Source organism: Phyllobates terribilis, unplaced genomic scaffold (genome assembly GCF_046119375.1).
Source record: "Phyllobates terribilis strain yellow unplaced genomic scaffold, ASM4611937v1 Scaffold_1__5_contigs__length_1240528914, whole genome shotgun sequence".
NCBI lineage: Eukaryota > Metazoa > Chordata > Amphibia > Anura > Dendrobatidae > Phyllobates > Phyllobates terribilis.
In genome coordinates, this window is record NW_027362761.1 from 618,426,670 (window position 1) to 618,446,116 (window position 19,447).

General features: G+C 47.2%; 1 protein-coding gene across 1 annotated transcript in view; it reads left to right on the top strand.

Annotated features, from left to right (window-relative positions):
- The window catches only part of LOC141272996 (receptor-type tyrosine-protein phosphatase T-like), a 424,966-nt gene that overhangs the window by 212,309 nt on the left and 193,210 nt on the right, over window positions 1–19,447 (top strand). Inside the window, exon 9 of the mRNA XM_073684271.1 lies at window positions 7,048–7,227. Coding sequence (XP_073540372.1) covers window positions 7,048–7,227 — 180 coding nt within the window. The remainder of the gene's footprint in view (window positions 1–7,047; window positions 7,228–19,447) is intronic.

Below are 19,447 nucleotides of genomic sequence, written 5' to 3' on the forward strand. Positions count from 1 at the left end.
TGGAAGCACTGCAGCACTGCCTCGGCCAAGCGGCAACAGGCTGTGCTGAAGCTAATATACTTAGCTGAAAAACCGCACAATGCTGAAGAGTTGTGGACAGCTCTGAAAGAGCAGGCACATCTGTGGCTCACACCGCTGAACCTACAGCCAGGCATCGTCATTTGTGACAATGGCCGGAACCTGGTGGCGGCTCTAAGGCGAGGCGAGCTCACAAACGTACCATGCCTGGCCCATGTGCTTAACCTCGTGGTTCAGCGGTTTCTCAAATCCTACCCTGGAGCTGCCGGATCTGCTAGTTAAAGTACGCCGCCTGTGTGCCCATTTTAGAAAGTCAACTACAGCTTCCGCCACCCTTGCCGTGTTTCAGCAGCATTTGCAGCTTCCATCTCACAGACTGGTGTGTGATGTCCCCACGTGTTGGAACTCTATACTGCAGATGTTGGGAAGGATTTGTGAGCAGAAGAGGGCAGTTTTTGAGTACCAGCATCAAAAAGGCCGTCGGTATTCAGTTCAGACTCCACACATAAGACCTCAGGAGTGGACATGGATGTCAGACATTTGAACCATCCTCCAAAACTTTGAGGACTCCACCAAGATGGTGAGCTGCGATGACGCCATTATAAGCGTCACCATCCCGCTTCTCTGTCTTCTGAAACGCTCTCTGCTCACAATCAAAGAAGATGCATTGCACGATGAGATGGAGCAAGGAACCATACAGGGTGATTACACACAGCCAAGCCTCATCTCACCCCAACATGGATTGGGTGACGATGAGGAAGAGGAGGAGGAGGAGGAAGGATAGGAGCTAGTTTCATGCACTATAGATGGTACTACCAGTACAGCTGTCATACCGTCTGTTCAGCGTGGATGGCCAGAGGACAGAGAGGAGGAGGAGGAGAGCATGGTCAGTCATCCTCTTGTTGAGGACACGGAAGTCTTGCCTGTTAGTAGTCTGGCACGTATGGCTGAGTTTATGTTACGCTGCCTTTCCCATGACCCTCGCATTCTCAAAATTTTGGGTGAGTCATTACTGGTTGGTGACACTTCTAGACCCACGCTACAAGGAGAAATTTCTATCTCTTATTCCTGAGGCGGACAGGTGTACAAAAATGGGGCAGTACCAGAAGGCCCTTGTTGCGGAACTATTAAAAAGTTTCCATCTGAAAACACTGGCGGCAGAGGCCACAGTTCGTTGGACAACCAAGGAGTACAGGTGAGCGAGACACAACTTCAATCCAGCAGAGGCAAGAGAACATTGTCAAAGTTCTGGGAAAGTTTTCTCAGACCCTCCCATTGCACATGCCCTGAGGCGCGGAGTACTCTCACAAGGAGTGCAAAGTTTGGGAAGATCCTGAGGAAGTACCTTGCCGACCGTACCAACGTCCTCCGTGATTCCGCTGTGCCTTATAATTTTTGGGTATCCAAGCTGGATACGTGGAATGACCTGGCTCTCTATGCCTTGGAGGTCCTGGGCTGCCCTGCCGCCAGCGTTTTATCAGAGCGGGTTTTTAGTGCCGCTGGTGGAATTATAACTGATAAACGCATCCGCCTGTCTACTGAAAATGCTGACAGGCTGACTCTTATAAAAATGAACAAGGGCTGGATTGGGCCAGACTTCTCAACACCACCGAATGATAGCAGCGTAACATAAACTCCAATCCAGTGTCTTTACTTGGGAGGTGTATATTCATGCACCTTTTCACACCCACACATGGGTATACGCTTCCTGATTTTGGATATTTGCTAATGTCCTCCTACTTCTCCTCATCCTCCACCACCATATCACCAGGGTGACCGTGGTCCGTGATGCAACACCCACATAATTTTTTTTAAGGGTGTTTATGATGCCCGTAAAAAAAATTTTTTATACAGTATGTTCATGTATACCCCCCCAGGGGTAAATGCTTGTCAGCCCATACACTTAGTGCATGGGCATTACAAGTATAGGAGGCCCACTCCTTTCTAATGGGAACATTTTTTTATGAGGCCCTCCTCCACGTCTCTTCCAAGGGGCATTGGAGTGCCTCCAAATTTTTGGCAGCCCTTGCATTCACTGCATAGGCCAACACTATGGGAGACTCTCCTTTCTAATGGGAATTTGTCATTACTGTTGCCCTGCTCTATGTGTCTTTAAATTCTTAGTGGGGTTTTTCCTAAAATTGGTCAGCCGTTGGACTTACTGCATACCCTATAACTGTATAGCAGACTCTCTCTTTTCTAATGGGAACATGTCGTACATGTTACTGTGGCCCTGCTCCATGTGTCTTTAAAATCTTAGTGGGGTTTTTCCAAAAATTGGTCAGCCGTTGGACTCACTGCATACCCTAATACTGTATAGCCAACCCTCTCCTTTCTAATGGGAACATGTTGTACCTTGTTACTGTGGCCCTGCTCTATGTGTCTTTAAATTCTTAGTGGGGTTTTTCCCAAATTTTGACAGCCCTTGCAATCACAGCATGGGCATTACCACTATAGGAGACCCGCTCCTTTATAATGGGATAATTTTTTTTACTGAGACCCTCCTCTATGTCTCTTCAAAGGGGTATTGGTTGCGTCCAAATTTTTGGCAGCCCTTGCAGTCACTGGATACGCAATAATAGTATAGGAGACCCACTTGTTAATAATGGGAACAACAAAGCATAGCCAGCTGATGGCTCTCTAACAATAGCTAGGGCCGATTGCTGGCCTTTTAAGAATAGTAAGGGCCATCTGTTGTCCCTATAAAAATAGGCTTTATGACTTTCAGAGTCCCTCCATCATAAATAAAACAGGATGCGTCTGATGATGTGTCATACACCACATTGCCAGATAAGGTTGTAAAATGTTAAAATGACATTTCCTGGTGAATGCATTTGTCTTAAAAAAATAACGTAAAAAAAAACAAAACAATAGAATCTTTCTTTAGTATAAAAAACAGCGTCACCAATTTAACCTCAATGTAATCACATTGTTCAGCTCATGCACCTTCTCCTCCATCTCCGAAATGACCACATCAGTCACAAGCTGACAGCACTGCAGCACTGCCTTGGCCAAGCGGCAACAAGCTCTGCTGAAGGTAACATGCTTAATGCTTAATTGACAAACCGCCCAGCGCTGCAGAGTTGTTGAAAGCTGTAACACAGCAGCCTGATCTGTGGCTCTCACCGCTGAACATACAGCCAGGCATGGTCGTGTGTGACAATGGGCGGAACCTGGTGACTGAGAAATGACAGTCAGGGTAGATACAGTTTCCCTCTATGCCAGTCCTTTCATCGAGCTATTTGGCTGTGGTGAAATACTACTCCCACTAAGAAGCTGTTTCAGATTGAAAAACATTGTGCCCACCAGAGGATTTGATTCTGAGGGCTAACCTTTCTCACCCGCTCAAGAGCCCCATAGCAGCTGCAAAGTTAGCGCTATCATGAATTCTCCTGAGGTACAAGCCAAGGCACACCAGAAGATTCTCTGGTTGGACCATCCAACCCTGCCGAGAAGCAGTCCTGGCTAAGAAAAGTGTGTGGGAAGGTTCCTGGACACTCTATGGCTGCATTTTTACTGAGGAGGAAACACACGCAAACACGGGGAGAACATACAAAGTCCTTGCCGATGTTGTCCTTGCTGGGATTTGAACCCAGGATCCCAGCGCTGCAAGGCTTCAGTGCTAACCACTGATCCAATGTGCTGCCGTTCACCCTCTAATATCTAGCAGGCTGGAGAAACTTGCACCTACTGCCACTTTATCTTCAGCTCCTTTGTGAGAAAATGTATTTGGGCAGCCACTCAGTCTACCAAATAAAATTCCTGAGAAGGAAATTGGGGATGGCTTCGCTACTGGTACTGGGGGCAGTGCTAATACCATGGCGTCGTACCATAGTTTGCTGTAAATGTTCCAGGCTGGTAGGAGGCAAGCAAATTCCCACAGAAAAGTACCAGCAGTAATGTTCAGACCACATTTCAAGTGCAAGCAGCTTTAGAGGACTTCCTGGGAGAAATGACACGCAGATATGGTTTCCCTCTATGCCAGTCCTTTCACCGAGCTAAATACAACTCTTAGGAATAAAAGTTGTGGACTGGCTCCATACCGTCCCTGTCCACATGTTTGTGGTTAGGCGGTCATTCCCAGTAAGTGCACTGGGGAGGGCACAGGTAATCTTGTGGGACCCGTGCCTGTGGAAGGCGGAGGCGATACCGGGAAATATAGTGCTGGCTGAGGACCGAGTATGGACACCCGGCCACCGCCGGCATGAGGTTGTGAAAAGCTTCCACTTCCTCGAGCCTAATAGGACATATTTCAAGTGCAAAGAGCTGCCCAGAAATCTGGCAGTTTAGTGTTGTGGCCTGTGAGTGGGTGGGTGGCTGGCTGCATACTTGCACTTGCATTCCAAGTAACAGAAAACTAAGCAGATGGTGGCCTCTATCAAAATCATGGCCTCACCTCGGCACTATGAATTCTCCTGAGGGAGAAGCCAGAGCCCGCCGGAGGAGTCTCCGGTTCTCTGGTGGGCCCGTCCAACCCTGTCGAAAAACAGCCCTGGCTAAGAAAAGTGTGGGGGAAGGTTCCCGGACACTCTATGGCTGCTTTTTTAATGTGGATCAGCCATGCTTATGCATGTTATTTCTCAAAACGCATTACAGATCAGGCCATTGTCCAACTCTGTATTCAAGAAATTAAATGCGCAAAGAAAGATATGTGTGTGTCAAAGCACCACCGACAAGTGCGAGTTGATGTTGGACTGGCTGCCATTGCTTCTGCAACAAGCTCAGTTACAGGACTTCCTGGGAGAAATGACACACAGGGTAGATACGGTTTCCCTCTATGCCAGTCCTTTCACCGAGTTAAATACAACTCTTAGCAAAAAAAAGTTATGTACTGGCTCTGTACCGTTCCTGGCAAAATTCACCTGTCCACGTGTTTGTGGTTAGGCGGTCATTCCCAGTAAGTGCACTGGGGAGGGCACGGGTAATGTTGTGGGACCCGTGCTTGTGGAATGCGGAGGTGATACCGGGAAATATAGTGGCGGCTGGGAACAGAGTATGGACACCCGGCTGCCGCCGGCATGAGTTTGTGAAAAGCTTCCGCCTCCATGAGCCTAAAAGACCACATTTCAAGTGCAAGCAGCTGTCAAAAATTTGGCAGTATAGTATTGCAGCCTGTGGGTGGGTGGGTGGCTGGCTGCATACTTGCGCTTGCATTCCAAGGAATGGGGTAGGGACAACTGAACGCTGCAGTGGGACAAGGACGTGGACGATGATTGTTGCAAGTCTGCAACGACAAGTGCATGGCGGGAGGCATCTTCGCATGCGTCAAGGATCACTTACGATGGGCACACTTTTAGGCAGTGACCTGGAAGTCAGAGATGCTTCCCGAGGTCTTCCCCATGCTGTTCCCATGTCTTTTCAGCACTGTGTGCATGTGTCTGATGATGTATCACACACCACATGGCCAGATAAGGTTGTAAAATGTTAAAATGACATTTCCTGGTGAATGCATTTGTCACTGTTGAAAGCAATACAAAAGTGCAAAAACGCATCAAAAACGCAACGTGTGAACATAGCTCAAGGTTTGGAGGAGTATTGAAAGCAGAAATCCTACAAGTCACAATCAACCCTTTAGCGAGTCATGCAATATGACTTAGGAAAAAAGCCAAATCAGAATCTCAATTTGCTGCTTCCAATAGGTGGCGCTATAGAGTACAAATCCTCTTTTTCTCTGAAGAGGCAATTTGCTTATTAAATTTCCCAGAGGGGCATTGCACGTCGAATAAGCCTCCTTACCTTGACGTGCCAGATCTGGTGTGTCACTCTCCATAAGGAGAAACGTTACCTCTTAAAACTAAAAACTCTAGCAACTGAACCCATTAGATTACTTCTTTGCAATTCAAACAGTAACTTGTTATGGAGCACCAAAAATATATATGATTGCATGAACCAAGATACCTCTTGTGGAAAAACTCCCTTTATGTGAAACTGGGAACGAGATTTGAAGAAAACCTTTTCTCCTGAGCGATGGCAAGCGAGCTTAAAATCCACCAACTCATCGAACATCTGCGCCTCCTGACACAAGGCCTTTTACAAAACCGTCTCTAGATGGTATTTTACTCCAAGTACACTAGCAAAGACTTTCCCAAACCAATCTCCTCTTTGTTGGAGGGATTGCGGGCTCGAGGGAGATTTATTACCCATTCTATGGGAATGTCAACATTTTTGGAAAGAAATATCATCACTTATCAATCAAATAACAAGACAGAACATTATCTTACTTCCCCAAATGGCTTTGCTATCTTTAGATTTGGATGTGGTAAATCCATCTTTGAGACCTATATTAATTCACGTTTTTCTAGTATCTAAAAATGCCATAAGCAAATTGGAAAAAAACATCCATTGCCACCATTGAAGATATTGTAGACAAAATAACTCTTCATAATTCTTACGAGAGGAGCCACGCCATATCAAACAATTACTATCCAAAGTACTAGAAGACATGGGGACCCTCGATTAACTTTTCCTCTAATTAGCTAAGTTTTGTTTAAGAGTTTGATAACTTTATGAAATTGTTACTGACTAATATTAAGTTTGATTCTTAATATTTTATGTCTAATATTACAGTATATTTGTTTCGTAATACTTTCATATTCTCCTCTGTAAAGTTTTGTGATTTCACTTTAAATTTATGTTCACAAAAATGTTAAACCCTATAAGTATATTTCTAATTTAATATTTTATCCACTGTTAATATTATTACAATATTGCAATTATTCTCCGTTCCTTCCTCTTTTCCCTTCTTTCATTTTCCCTAAGTTTACCCAATAAAGATCAACTTTCTTTCCTTCCCGTACCTGCACCCCTTTCCCTTCTAACCGTTTATTAAACTTTAATAAAATGATTGGAATATATGAAGGGCTGAATTGTCTCTGTCACTATTGGGTTAAGCACAGTGTGCCAACTATACATGTGATACAAGTGGGATATACGGTCCGGACAGATGAATACTGGGGTCTGGATCTTATCTGCATGTTGTGGGGTCAGATCTGTGTAATTATACTAATACTTATCACTTTTATCCCACAGCTCAGTGTAAGAAGCCGAAAAATACCAACATGTTCACGATATCTGGAGAGAAACCTTATTATAATCTGTGGGAATCTGTATCCGTGCAATGTAAAGCTGGATACCGACCATTGTATGAGAGGATTACATGTGTGACCGGACAGAAGAAGGACAAGTGGGATAATAATCCGCAGTGTATAGGTGAGTGCCCGCTGTATATATCCTATATATAGATGTAATACGTGATCGTGGACGACAATCGACTGTTCCAGACGTAGAGCGGATAATGCAGCGCCGTCCATTGTATGAGAGGATTAGATGTCACTGAGCAGAATAAGGACCAGTGGATTAATGATGCCCAGTGTATAGGTGAGTGCCCCCTGGCTTGCTTGCTCCTGCCAGGTTGTAGCAAAGCTCAGGATTTTTGTATTCATCTACACTATTCATGCAGATGAGTGCACGATCATACTCTGAAGATCCCAATTAACCATCCATAAAATGTGGAATTTATATAAAGTGTCAGAAATTCCAACACACAGGCGAGACGACACCGGGGAGATCACACAATATCTCATCGTGCCGTCACGCTGTCCATATTTCGTCTGTAGTCGCGAGCACGAGATCCAGACTACTATGGGAGGCAGTGTTTAGGAAAAATATATACAAGGATGTTACAAAGGAGACATTAAAATACATAAGCAGTTACATAAAATAAACAGGGTAAAAAGAAGACAACTTACACTATACGATCACGGAAACGATTCAATGTAGGTGTGGGAGGGGCTCTCCAGTTGGATTATGCTGTTATTGAACAGGACCCGTTGCTTATAATTCTTATTCCCCCTGTCAATGAGTGCTTCTGTACTCCCCTAAGGGGAGATCTGGCCACACGCCCCCTGTGGTGACATCATGTGGACCGGTCTCCATCCTGTATATTTTTATTAAAAACGCTAACTTTTGCAATAACTCATTACTCGTTGATCGCAGAAGCGTGCAAACTACACCATTTTTTCCCTTATGATTTTATCTTTATTTAGAGACCACACATCACATAGCTGCAGTCTGCCATTCTGGTGTTTTTGCGCTACAGCTCCCTGATTTTGCCTACAGCCCTGGAAAACTACCTATACATTCCTGGGCTGATTTGGTCACTACACATATGGGTCCCGTTACTGTCGGACGTATGGAACTCATAATATTTCATAGTTCATATCAGACTCAGTTCGTCTGCAAATTTCCCTTTGCGGCTCGGGAAGCAGCCTCACGGTTATACACATATTAGTGCAGCCAGCGTTTTATTACCTCCTGTGTCTTTTCAGAGACAAGATGCTTGCTTCCTAACAAAGTTATGACACTCCTTGGCAGGCCTTGTTTGCATAAGCTATTTCTCAGGTGTATGCTAATTGGGGCTTTTGCGCTGAGCAGAATGGGGTGGTGATAATTTGCAGTAAGACACTATATAATTGTTATCTCTGGACAAACACTACAGGAGAGGGCATGGCAGAAGGGGCTAATATTCTGTTAATATGTCCCTGACATTAATATTTTCCTGACATCTCCCCCTCTTTGAGGTGGCGTAAGGGGTGATTTAAAGATCGCCCCTTTAAGCCACTCTCCTGGCCCACCCTTCCTGCGGATCCGACAAGCTGCAGATTCACTTGCCCACCAACCTGAGGGTCCAGCTTTCCGGTCACCCTGACCGATTTGGGATACATTTTCTCCGCACGTCTGACAGGCTATGGGTACCTTCCTCCTATACTCCTGACAGACAGGGGGATACACTTTCCTGTTACCTTGCCTGGTTATGTGGCCTACCTTTTTACCTGTCATCATTTTTACCTTAGGAGCTGTGCTCCCAAGAGGGGAGCTGTGACCGGCCATGTCACAGTCAGTTGTGACACTGGTCGTCGGCACGGGACCACTTTTCCTATGATCCCTGTGTTTCTCCCCATCCTTCTACATCACCTCAGGAGCCGTGCTAGCCTAGGGGCAGCTACTACCGACCATGTTACCATCTGGCGTTACACTGGTCACCTGCACGAGACCACCTGCTTCCTGGTGTCCGTGCCTGCTCCCCTAGCCCCTAGCACTTATACTGGCTCGCTTTAGGGGATCCTCAGCAGCATCACCCCGCAGGGTGAGGTGGCTGAGTTCCCCTTTACCACAACACACACTTTTATTAGACATCACCTTAACATTTTTGACAGCGGCATTAAATGACATATCAGATCTGGGAGGGTTGTCAGGGATGTATCGGGCAACCAAGCGTCCCAGATCAGTTCCCAATAGCACATTAGTGGGGAGATTTTCCGACACCCCCACTTCCCTTAACCCCCTCCCTGCACCGCAGTCCAGGAAAATTCGTGTCATCGGTATGGGACGGTGAACACCCCCAAACCCGGTGACAGTCAGGGTCTTCCCAGGAATGAGTTCCTCTGGTAACACAAACTCAGGGCAGATCAGGGTGCATTCTGCGCCAGTGTCTTTAAGGCTGACAGTGAGTTTGTTTCCCACTGTAATGGGTTGTAAGTTCTCCCAGGCCCGGCCAACCGCCCCACTCACAAAAAGAATGGCTGCAGTAGACCCTGGGGCCTCAGGTGTGGGGTTCATCTTCTGCCTCTCCGGGCAGACAAGGTAAGGTGACCCGTTTGGTCACAAGTTTAGCACTTACGGGAGTCAAATGCAGTCCAGGTGCTGGAAGAAGGGGCAGAACCCGCTGAGGGCCGGCTGGCTGGGACACTGGGGGTGGTTGTAGGCTTACCCCCTTTACAGCTGGCAGTGGCTGACTTCTGCACCTCTGCTGTGTGGTTGGCCTCATAGGCATCTGTGATCTGGGCTGCTTTGGCTGCTTAATTTGGCTCCCGGTCAAGCACAACCTGTCTCACCTCCACAGGACAAAGATAAAGAAACTGGTCCTTCACCATCAGATCCTTCAGGTCCTCGAAGGTGGTAATGTACAATCCTTGGACCCACTGTTCAAGTTGGTTCTGAGCCCATCCACCAAATCACTGTAGCTATCATGGGGTCAACGTTGGAGGGCTCTGAACCTTTTCCAGTAAACCTCCGGAGTCAGCTGGTACTTTCTTATCAGGGCCTGCTTGACGGCCTCATAGTCTCCATCTTGTTCTTGAGGGAGAGAAGCAAACACCTCCAGGGCTTTTCCTCTGAGCCCTGGAGTTAAGTACCTTGCCCACTGGTCAGTGGGCAGCTGATACTGGCTGCATGCCTTTTCGAAACCTCGCAGAAATGTGTCCAAGTCCTCATCCTTTTCCATCACAGGGAAATGCTCAGGATGGGGTTTAAAGCAGTTGGCACTGTTGGACTCACTGGTCTGTATGGAGGATGACTCCTTTCGAATCCGGGCTAGCTCCAGCTGGTGTTGTCTGTCATCTTGTGCCTGGCGCTCCTCCCGGTCAGCTCGGGCCTGGCGCTCAGCAGCCTTTTGGTCAGCTTGTGCATGGCACTCAGCAGCCTCTCGGTCAGCTTGCGCCTGGTGCTCTGCTTGCTCCTGGAACTTCAGGATCAGCTGCAGTCATCCGTCATGATCATCTGCGGCAAGCTGTTCCAAGGCCATCTGCAGGTGGGGTTCCACACTACCCTGTCTGCGGGTATGGCTGGCAATCACAGGTGGGACCCCTGCAGCAGCGCCATTCAGGCCTTGGCTGGCTGCCCCATCATCAGCACTCTGCTGTAGGACAGGCTCTGCATCACCTTGCAGCAGTTCAGCAATCATTTGGGCCTTGGTTTTGACCATTGGGTCAATCTGCCTCAGCTCACAGAGGGCAGTGATAGTGTCCTCTGACTGCTGGTTATCCCATGGCTCTCCACGTGTAGCCATTATTACCAAATAAAAGATACGACAGAAAAACAAGAGAAGGGAGGAGATGCAACTGCTAAACGTATAGTAATGTCCCAGATAAAAAAAAATATTAAAACACTGAGTCTTATTTCTTAAAACTCTGCACAGAATTCTCGCAAGAACCGTGCAAGTTTTCAGTGACAGGAATGATTGCTCAATCCAGGCACTGATGTTCTGTAATATCCCACCGCTTGCCACCAATTTGTCAGGAATTCCAACACACAGACGAGACGACACCGGGGAGATCACGCAATATCTCACCGTGCCGTCACACTGTCCATATTTCATCTGTAGTCGCGAGCACGTGATCCAGACTACTCTCTACATGGATATTGGCAAGCGACCAGTGAGCATATGGTGCCACACCTTGGTGATTCCAAAGCCTGGAATCCATGTTTAACGCCCTCAGTACGGTCATTGTCAGCTTCACGATAGCCCAATTATTATTATTCTCTGCCACCACTGGCCAAGTTTGAAATATAATACAGGCCTGGCCGGACGCCTGCATTTTGGTAGCGTATATGGCTTCGAGGAAGAAAACGATTACAGAACAAAAGAAACAGAATTATTAAATTTTATATTTAATCCAAAAGGGAGGCTTTGTTTAGGAAAAATATATACAAGGATGTTACAAAGGAGACATTAAAATACATACGCAGTTACATAAAATAAACAGGGTAAAAAGACAACTTACACTATACGATCACGGAGACGATTCAATATATTTGGAGGAGGGGCTCTTCTGTCGGATTATGCTGTTAGTGAACAGGACCCGTTGCTTATAATTCTTATTCCCCCCTGTCAATGAGTGCTTCTGTACTGTTCATGGATTCTCTTATACCTAAGGGAAGATCTGGCCACATGCCCCCTGTGGTGACATCATGTGGGCCGGTCTCCAGCCTGTACATTTTTATTAGAAACGCTAACTTTTGCAATAACTCATCGCTCGTTGATCGCAGAAGCTTGCAAACTACGCCATTTTTTCTCTTATGATTTTATCTTTATGTAGAGACCACACATCACATAGCTGCAGTCTGCTATTCTGGTGTTTTTGCGCTACAGCTCCCTGATTTTGCCTACAGCCCTGGAAAACTACCTATACATTCCTGGACTGATTTGGTCACTACACATATAGGTCCCGTTACTGTCGGACGTATGGAACTCATAATATTTCATAGTTCATATCGGAGTCAGTTCGTCTGCAAATTTCCCTTTGAGGGAGATCAGAGAGGGGCCTGCAGCACTGAGGAGAAGCAGGGTGCTGCTGGGGAGCGTAGTTTTATTCAGCACTGTGAAGCTGGAGGCACAGAGGAGCAGAAAAAGATGAAAAAAGACACAAAGGTACAAGAAAACTTCATGTTGGACTAGTACTATACATTAATGAGTCATGCTGATACTGCGCTGTGTAAAAAATATTACCATTGTGGAAATAACCCTTTAATATCACATTTCTATATAATATATACTGCTACGTTGCTGTGTGCAATATGTGGTCTGAACGATGACTCCACGGTCCTCACATGGTGTCATGATGCAGATATGCAGAAAATGTCAGAAAAGGTCAGCACTAGTGTTGAGCGATACCTTCCGATATCGGGAAATATCGGATCGGATTGGATCGGACCGATACCCAAAAAGTATCGGATATCGCCGATTCCGATACCGGAACCCAATGCAAGTCAATGGGACACAAATATCAGAATAAAAATAAACCCTTTCTTTCCTTGTAGGTTAATTCTACATGAAGGAAAACAACTAAGAATAATGTAGAATGTATTGGGGGAGGTGGGGGAGACAAAGGCATAGAGGTTTAGCCCAATCAAATGGAATAGCAGGAATTAATATTTTTTTTAAGACGTCCTGAGTTACGGAAATATTGACTATGTTAAGTATTTTTATATTTTGTCAGATATTTATGTTTCACTACTTCCATGCTCTTCACCTTCTTTTTTACTTCTCCCACACTTTCTCCTTCATCATCCTCAGCATCAGCATGTTTTTCATCAACTTCTTCTTCACCTTCTTCATCTTCTTCTTCACCTTCTTCATATTATTCTTTTTTTTTTACATTCTTCATATTCTTCTTATTCAACTATTATTATTCTTCATATTCTACTTCTTCATCATATTCTTATTTGTGACTGGCATTCCTGTAGTTGTTATCTAAAAAAGTTTGAACATTACACCTTTCGTTCTGCCCATCACAAAATATTTACAACAGGATTTGTCCGCGTTCAGTTTGGCCTGCACCAGCAGGTCTTTTCCAGGGGCACCACGAGGAGGAACGGACTCACCCCAATACACTGCTTAGTCATCTTCTGCTTACAATTTAGATAATATCTTTTGCTCTGATTTTTAGTCTTATGCTTAATGTTCTTCCGCTTTTTGTTCTGCAGCTTCTTGTACTTCTGCTTCTTGGTTTTCTGTCTCTTGTTCTACTGTATCTTGGTGGTTGTCTTCTTGCTCTTTGTCCTCTTGGTCAACTTCTTCAAGGTCATCTTCTTTGTCTTCTTCGGGGTGGTCTTGAGGGTCGTCGTCTTCAGGGTCGTCGTCTTCGGGGTCCTCGTCTTCTTCGGGGTTGTCTTCAGGGTCCTCGTGTTCAGGGTCGTCGTCTTCGGTGTCCTCGTCTTCTTCGGGGTGGTCTTCAGGGTCGTCGTCTTAAGGGTTGTCGTCTTCAGGGTCCTCGTCTTCTTCGGGGTGGTCTTCAGGGTCGTCGTCTTCGGGGTGCTTGTTTTCTTCAGGGTGGTCTTCAGGGTCGTAGTCTTCAGGGTCGTCATCTTCGGGGTCCTCGTCTTCTTCGGGGTGGTCTTCAGGTCCTCGTCTTCGGGGTCCTTGTCTTCATCGGGGTGGCCTTCAGGGTCCTCGTCTTCGGGGTCCTCGTCTTCGGGGTGGTCTTCAGGGTCGTCATCTTCGGGGTCCTCGTCTTCTTCGGGTTGGTCTTCAGGGTCCTCGTCTTCAGGGTCCTCGTCTTCGGGGTCCTCGTCTTCTTCGGGGTGGTCTTCAGGGTCCTCATCTTCAGGGTCCTGGTCAGGGAGATCCAGAGTGATTAACAAGAACCATTTCAAAATGCTTGAACTTGGAAATATAGGAGAAGGTACAAGAAGGCTGAGGAACTGCCGAGAACCAGCTGATGGTACTGGAACCCGGATGGGTAGAAGAAGGTACAAGAACCAATGGAACTACCGAGGACCAGCTGACGGTACTGGAACTCGGTTACAAAGCAGGAGGTACCTGTGCCAGAAAGCACTACTAAGGACCAGCAGACATTGCTGGAACTTGGATACCGAGAAGGAGGCCCCTAAGCCAAAGGCACTGTCGAGAACCAGCTGACGGTACTGGAACCCAGATGGGTAGCAGAAGGTACCCATGTAAAAAAAAGTTGCAAGGCCCCCAGCCGACCGCAGTTACCGAAACCCACAGTCCTACAGGGGGTGCTTGTCTTATTGGCACTATGGAACCAGCCTTCATTGCCAGATCCTGCAGCCCACATAGGAGTCGCCTAAACTGCAGGCACCATAGAGTCGGCTAACCGGACCGCAACACGACAGGACAACGCATTGGAGGCAAAGTGACATTGACACTACCCGGAAACAGCTGGCGTGCTGGAACCAGGCTGGGCAGGAGGGAGTACCCGTGCCAAAGACACTGCTGGGAAACAGCTGGCGGTGCTGGAACCCAGGGTAAATAATAAAAACAGAGTGGAGCCAGATGCGTAATTGGAGCAACTTTAAAATCTGTAGTAGTGTGAATGTGGACAGAGGAGGAAAATTTGCCGGACACACAGCTGGGGATCAGCTGACGTTATTGAACCCCAATAACACTGGAGCAAGCGTTGACTGTGCAGACGGCACTTCTCAGCAGCAACTAGCGGTATTGGAGCCCAGGGTAAATACTAAAAACAGAGGAGCCAGAGGTGTAATTGGAGCAAGTTTTAAATCCGTAGTACAGTGGATGTGGACAGAGCAGGAGAATTTGCCGGACACACAGCTGGGGACCAGCTGACGTTACTGAACCCCAATAACACTGGAGCAAGTGTTGCCTGTGCAGACGGCACTTCTGAGCAGCAACTAGCGGTATTGGAGCCCAGGGTAAATACTAAAAACGGAGGAGCCAGAGGTGTAATTGGAGAAAGTTTTAAATCAGTAGTACAGTGGATGTGGACAGAGCAGGAGAATTTGCCGGACACACAGCTGGGGATCAGCTGACGTTACTGAACCCCAATAACACTGGAGCAAGCGTTGACTGTGCAGACAGCACTTCTGAGTGCCAACTTGAGGTGTTGGAGCTCAGGGATAATACTGAAAACAAAGGAACCAGAGGTGTAATTGGAGAAACTTTAAAATCTGTAGTAGTGTGAATGTGGACAGAGCAGGAGAAATTGCCATACGCACAGCAGGGGAACAGCTGACGTTACTGAACCCCAATAACACAGCAGCAAGGGCTGACTGTGCAGACAGCACTTCTGAGTGCCAACTGGCGGTGTTGGAGCTCAGGACTAATACTGAAAACAGAGGAGCCAGAGGTGTTATTGGAGCAAGTTTTAAATCAGTAGTACAGTGGTCGTGGCCAGAGCAGGAGAATTTGCCGGACACACAGCTGCGGATCAGCTGACGTTACTGAACCCCAATAACATGGCAGCAAGTGTTGACTGTGCATACGGCACTTCGGAGCGCCAACCGGCGGTGTTGGAGCTCAGGGATAATACTGAAAACAGAGGAGCCAGAGGTGTATTTGCAGCAACTTTAAAATCTGTAGTAGTGTGAATGTGGACAGAGCAGGAGAATTTTCCGGACACACAGCTGGGGATCAGCTGACGTTACTGAACCCCAATAACACTGGAGCAAGCGTTGACTGTGCAGACGGCACTTCTGAGCAGCAACTGGCGGTGTTGGAGCTCAGGGATTACAGTTTCGGGTCGTAGAAACATGAACACAACAGGAGACCTGGATACTGTTGCCAACCAATTATTTATTCTGGAAGAGGGCTGGCAAATTCATGCGAGATCTAGGCCTTGTTCATTTTCAGAAAAGTAAGCCGGTCAACGTTATCGGAGGATAGTTGCATGCGACGGTCTGTTAGTACACCACCTGCGGCACTAAAGACCCGTTCAGATAATACACTAGCAGCAGGGCAAGCTAGCACCTCCAATGCATACTGGCTAAGCTCTGGCCATGTATCCAGCTTACAGACCCAAAACTTGAAGGGAGAAGAGCCGTCTGGGAGTACACTAAGAGGGCAAGACATGTAGTCTGTCACCATCTGACGGAAACGTTGCCTCCTGCTGACTGGAGCCGTCTGTGATTGTGTAGACATTTGTGGCGGCGGGGACACAAAACTTTGCCACATTTGGGCCATACTGGTCTTGCCTTGTGCTGAGGCGCTGCTTCTGCTCCCTCTTTGTGCAGAGCTTCCTCCACTGCCTCGACGCACTGAGCTGCTTTGTAAAGCACTAGCAGCACTGCTCTCGGTTGGAAAGGAGAACCTGATGGAATGCACCAGTGCGCCTTGGTACTCCCGCATTTTACGCTCCCGGTTCAATGGTGTTATGAGGCTTTGTAAGTTGTCCCGGTAGCGAGGATCTAGGAGGGTGGACACCCAATAATCAGCCGTGTTGAGAATGTGGGCGATGCGGCGGTCGTTTCTCAGGCACTGCAGCATGAAATCAACCATGTGCTGCAGACTGCCAACTGGCCAAGAAACACTGTCCCCTGCTTGAGGCGTGATTTCTGCCTGCTCTGCATCACCCCACCCTCACTCTAGATACTGACTACTAGAGCATTGTGTACCTCCCTCCTCTGGACAGATGTCTTCCTCCTCCATTGACTCCTCCTCATCCTCCTCACAAAGTGTCCCCTGCCTAGGCCTTTGTGAGGAATCATGTTGCGCAGACTGTAGAGAAGCAGATGGCATGTGTGACTCCTCATCCTCCACCTCTCCCCAAAATCTCGTCCCTTAGTGCTTGCAGTGTTTTTTCAAGCAGGCAGATAAGGGGGATAGTCATGCTGACTAGTGCATCATCTGTACTCGCCATCCGCGTGGAATAATCGAAGGCACGCAAAACGTGGCAAATGTCCTTCATAGAGGCCCACTCAGTGGTGGTGAAGTGTGAACTGCGACTTGTTTGCACCTGCTGCAGCTGGTACACTGTGTCTCTGTACAACAGTGCCAGAGATTCTTCCATGGCGATCCTGTGAGGAAGCCGAACCAGCTGTGTGTGAGCTGGAGGAAGAGGCTACAACACGAGCTGAAGAGGTGGTAGGTGGCGCTGTAGGTTGGCCTAGGTCTTCAGTGTGTTTTTGTAACTCCACCACGTCCTTGGTCCGCACATGTTTCCACATATTTGTGGTATTGAGGTTGCTGACACTTTTCCCTCATCTGCAATGTCATCTGCAACTGTGTCAAAAAAGGACCAGGCACTGCAAGTCTTGGGAGCGCCCGCTTTGGATTTTGGAAGAGCCATGCTCCTAATGGGTGCCGAAGTGGAGGCTACAGGCAACCAAGTCTGCCCCCTCCCTCTCCCTCCTTTTTGGGTCGTTCGGAGAATCTCTTCCTCAGAGCTGCTCCCACCACATTCCTGTCCCTCACGCCATGATGAGTCAAGGACCTCATCATCTACACCACCCTCTTCAAACAACGCTTCTCCTGGGTAGTCTCAACAGCACAGTACGCACCAGAAAGTGGCACCTGAGTCTCATCATCAGATGCGTACTGAGGTGTGCTGCTGACCATAGGCACTGGCCCACCCGCCTCTTCAGATTCAGAGAGACAAAACGGTTGCGCATCACTGCATACTACCTCTTCTTCAAATTCTTGAATTCTGCTTGGCTGGCTCCCTCTTTTCAAGCCAAGAGATTCAGAGAACAGAAGTAGAGATGGCTCCTGTCCAGGGCTCTCTGACTGCCTGGGCAATTTGGCAGGTGGTGAATAGACAGATGGGTGCTCTTCAGTGCTCAGGACCTGAGAGGATCTGGAACTAATTGAAGTCGATGCATTAGCTGCCATCCATCACACAACGGCTTCAATTTGGTCCTCCCGCAGCAGTGGGGTACGGCTAGCTCCTTCAAAGCTGCGCATAAAGGACTGTTCCCTGGTAAAATTGTGGGATGCCGAGTCACTGGTGCCTGCAGCAGGCACAGAATCCCCACGTCCTCTCCCTGCAGTCACAGAATCCTCACGTCCTCTCCCTGCAGAAACTCCAGGCCCACGACCACGACCACATGCCTTACTCCCTGCCTTCTTCATCTTGGTAGACTGATACAGAGAGGCAGAAAAGTACTAAGGGCTTAGTGTGCTTATTCCTGAACAGCTGCTAACAGGTATAAGAAACACTAATTTTATAAAGTGTGGACTAGACTTTAATATGAGCTAATGTGGCCTACACAACTGTAAAGTGGAGTGTTTGGTGAACTTTATTTAGGTTTTTTTTGTCACAAAAAGACACTGGATGTGCCTAAAGATGTAATACCGATAGTATCACAAACTTTTTGTAGCTATTACAATGTAGGAAGGTAACCTACAATGCAATAGATGAGGCTACAAAAAATAGGCTAATACTAATCTGGCTGGGGCTGCAGGGCCCAATGCTGCAGAAAGGCTCCTCTAACTACTCCTATATAGCGTGTTTGGAACCAATGTAGCTGGATACGGATGGAACCACCACACTAATAGGAGATATCAGGAAAAATGATCAATTAGCAAAAAAGGACAATGTATGAGGCAGTGACACACACTGAGTGCACTATTATCAGACGTGGCTGAAGCACACACTACAGGGTGAGCTGCACTCACACACCAGACCTTGCAGACAGCGGTGAACAGCACAGAGAACTGTGCACTAGCACTGCAAGGCACAGCGATTTATAAAGTAGCTTGGGTAAAGCGGAATAGAGCAAATCGGTAGCTAAAACTGTCCCTCAGAACAACAGCATCCTATCCCTAACTGAATTCACAGCAGAGTGAGCTCAAAATGGCGGCGGCGGCAGCTTTTATAGTGCATCATGACATCATTTCAGCAGCCAATCACAGCCATGCCATTAGTTAACATGCCTACATGCCTAACAGGATGTGCCCACACTTCTTAGCATCCTCATTGGCTGAATAAAATGAAACTGGCTCATTGCATTATGGGAACTTCTGATTCCGGTATACGATATTGTAAAAGTATCGGAATTAAGTATCGGAATTCCGATACCGCGAATATCGTCCAATACCCGATATTTCAGTATCAGAATGCTCAACACTAGTCAGCACTCCTAGGTATGGCATTAGATTAATGTGCTGATGAACGTACACTATGGACACTATACAGACATATGTACACACACTACGCGTCAGCACACTGCGAGTTATGATACATGAACTCCACTATGGCTATATATGTAACTATTTGAGCTACTAAAACACGTAAAAGCCTCCAACCACAAGAAGATGACCGGATATGGATGGCCCATGCCCAGATAGACATATGGATGGAGCACATGAAGTAACTATGTCCCCCCTTCTGTTACTCTTATTTTTTACCCCCCCCCACTCAGCACCAATACTCATCCTCCATGGCTTCCT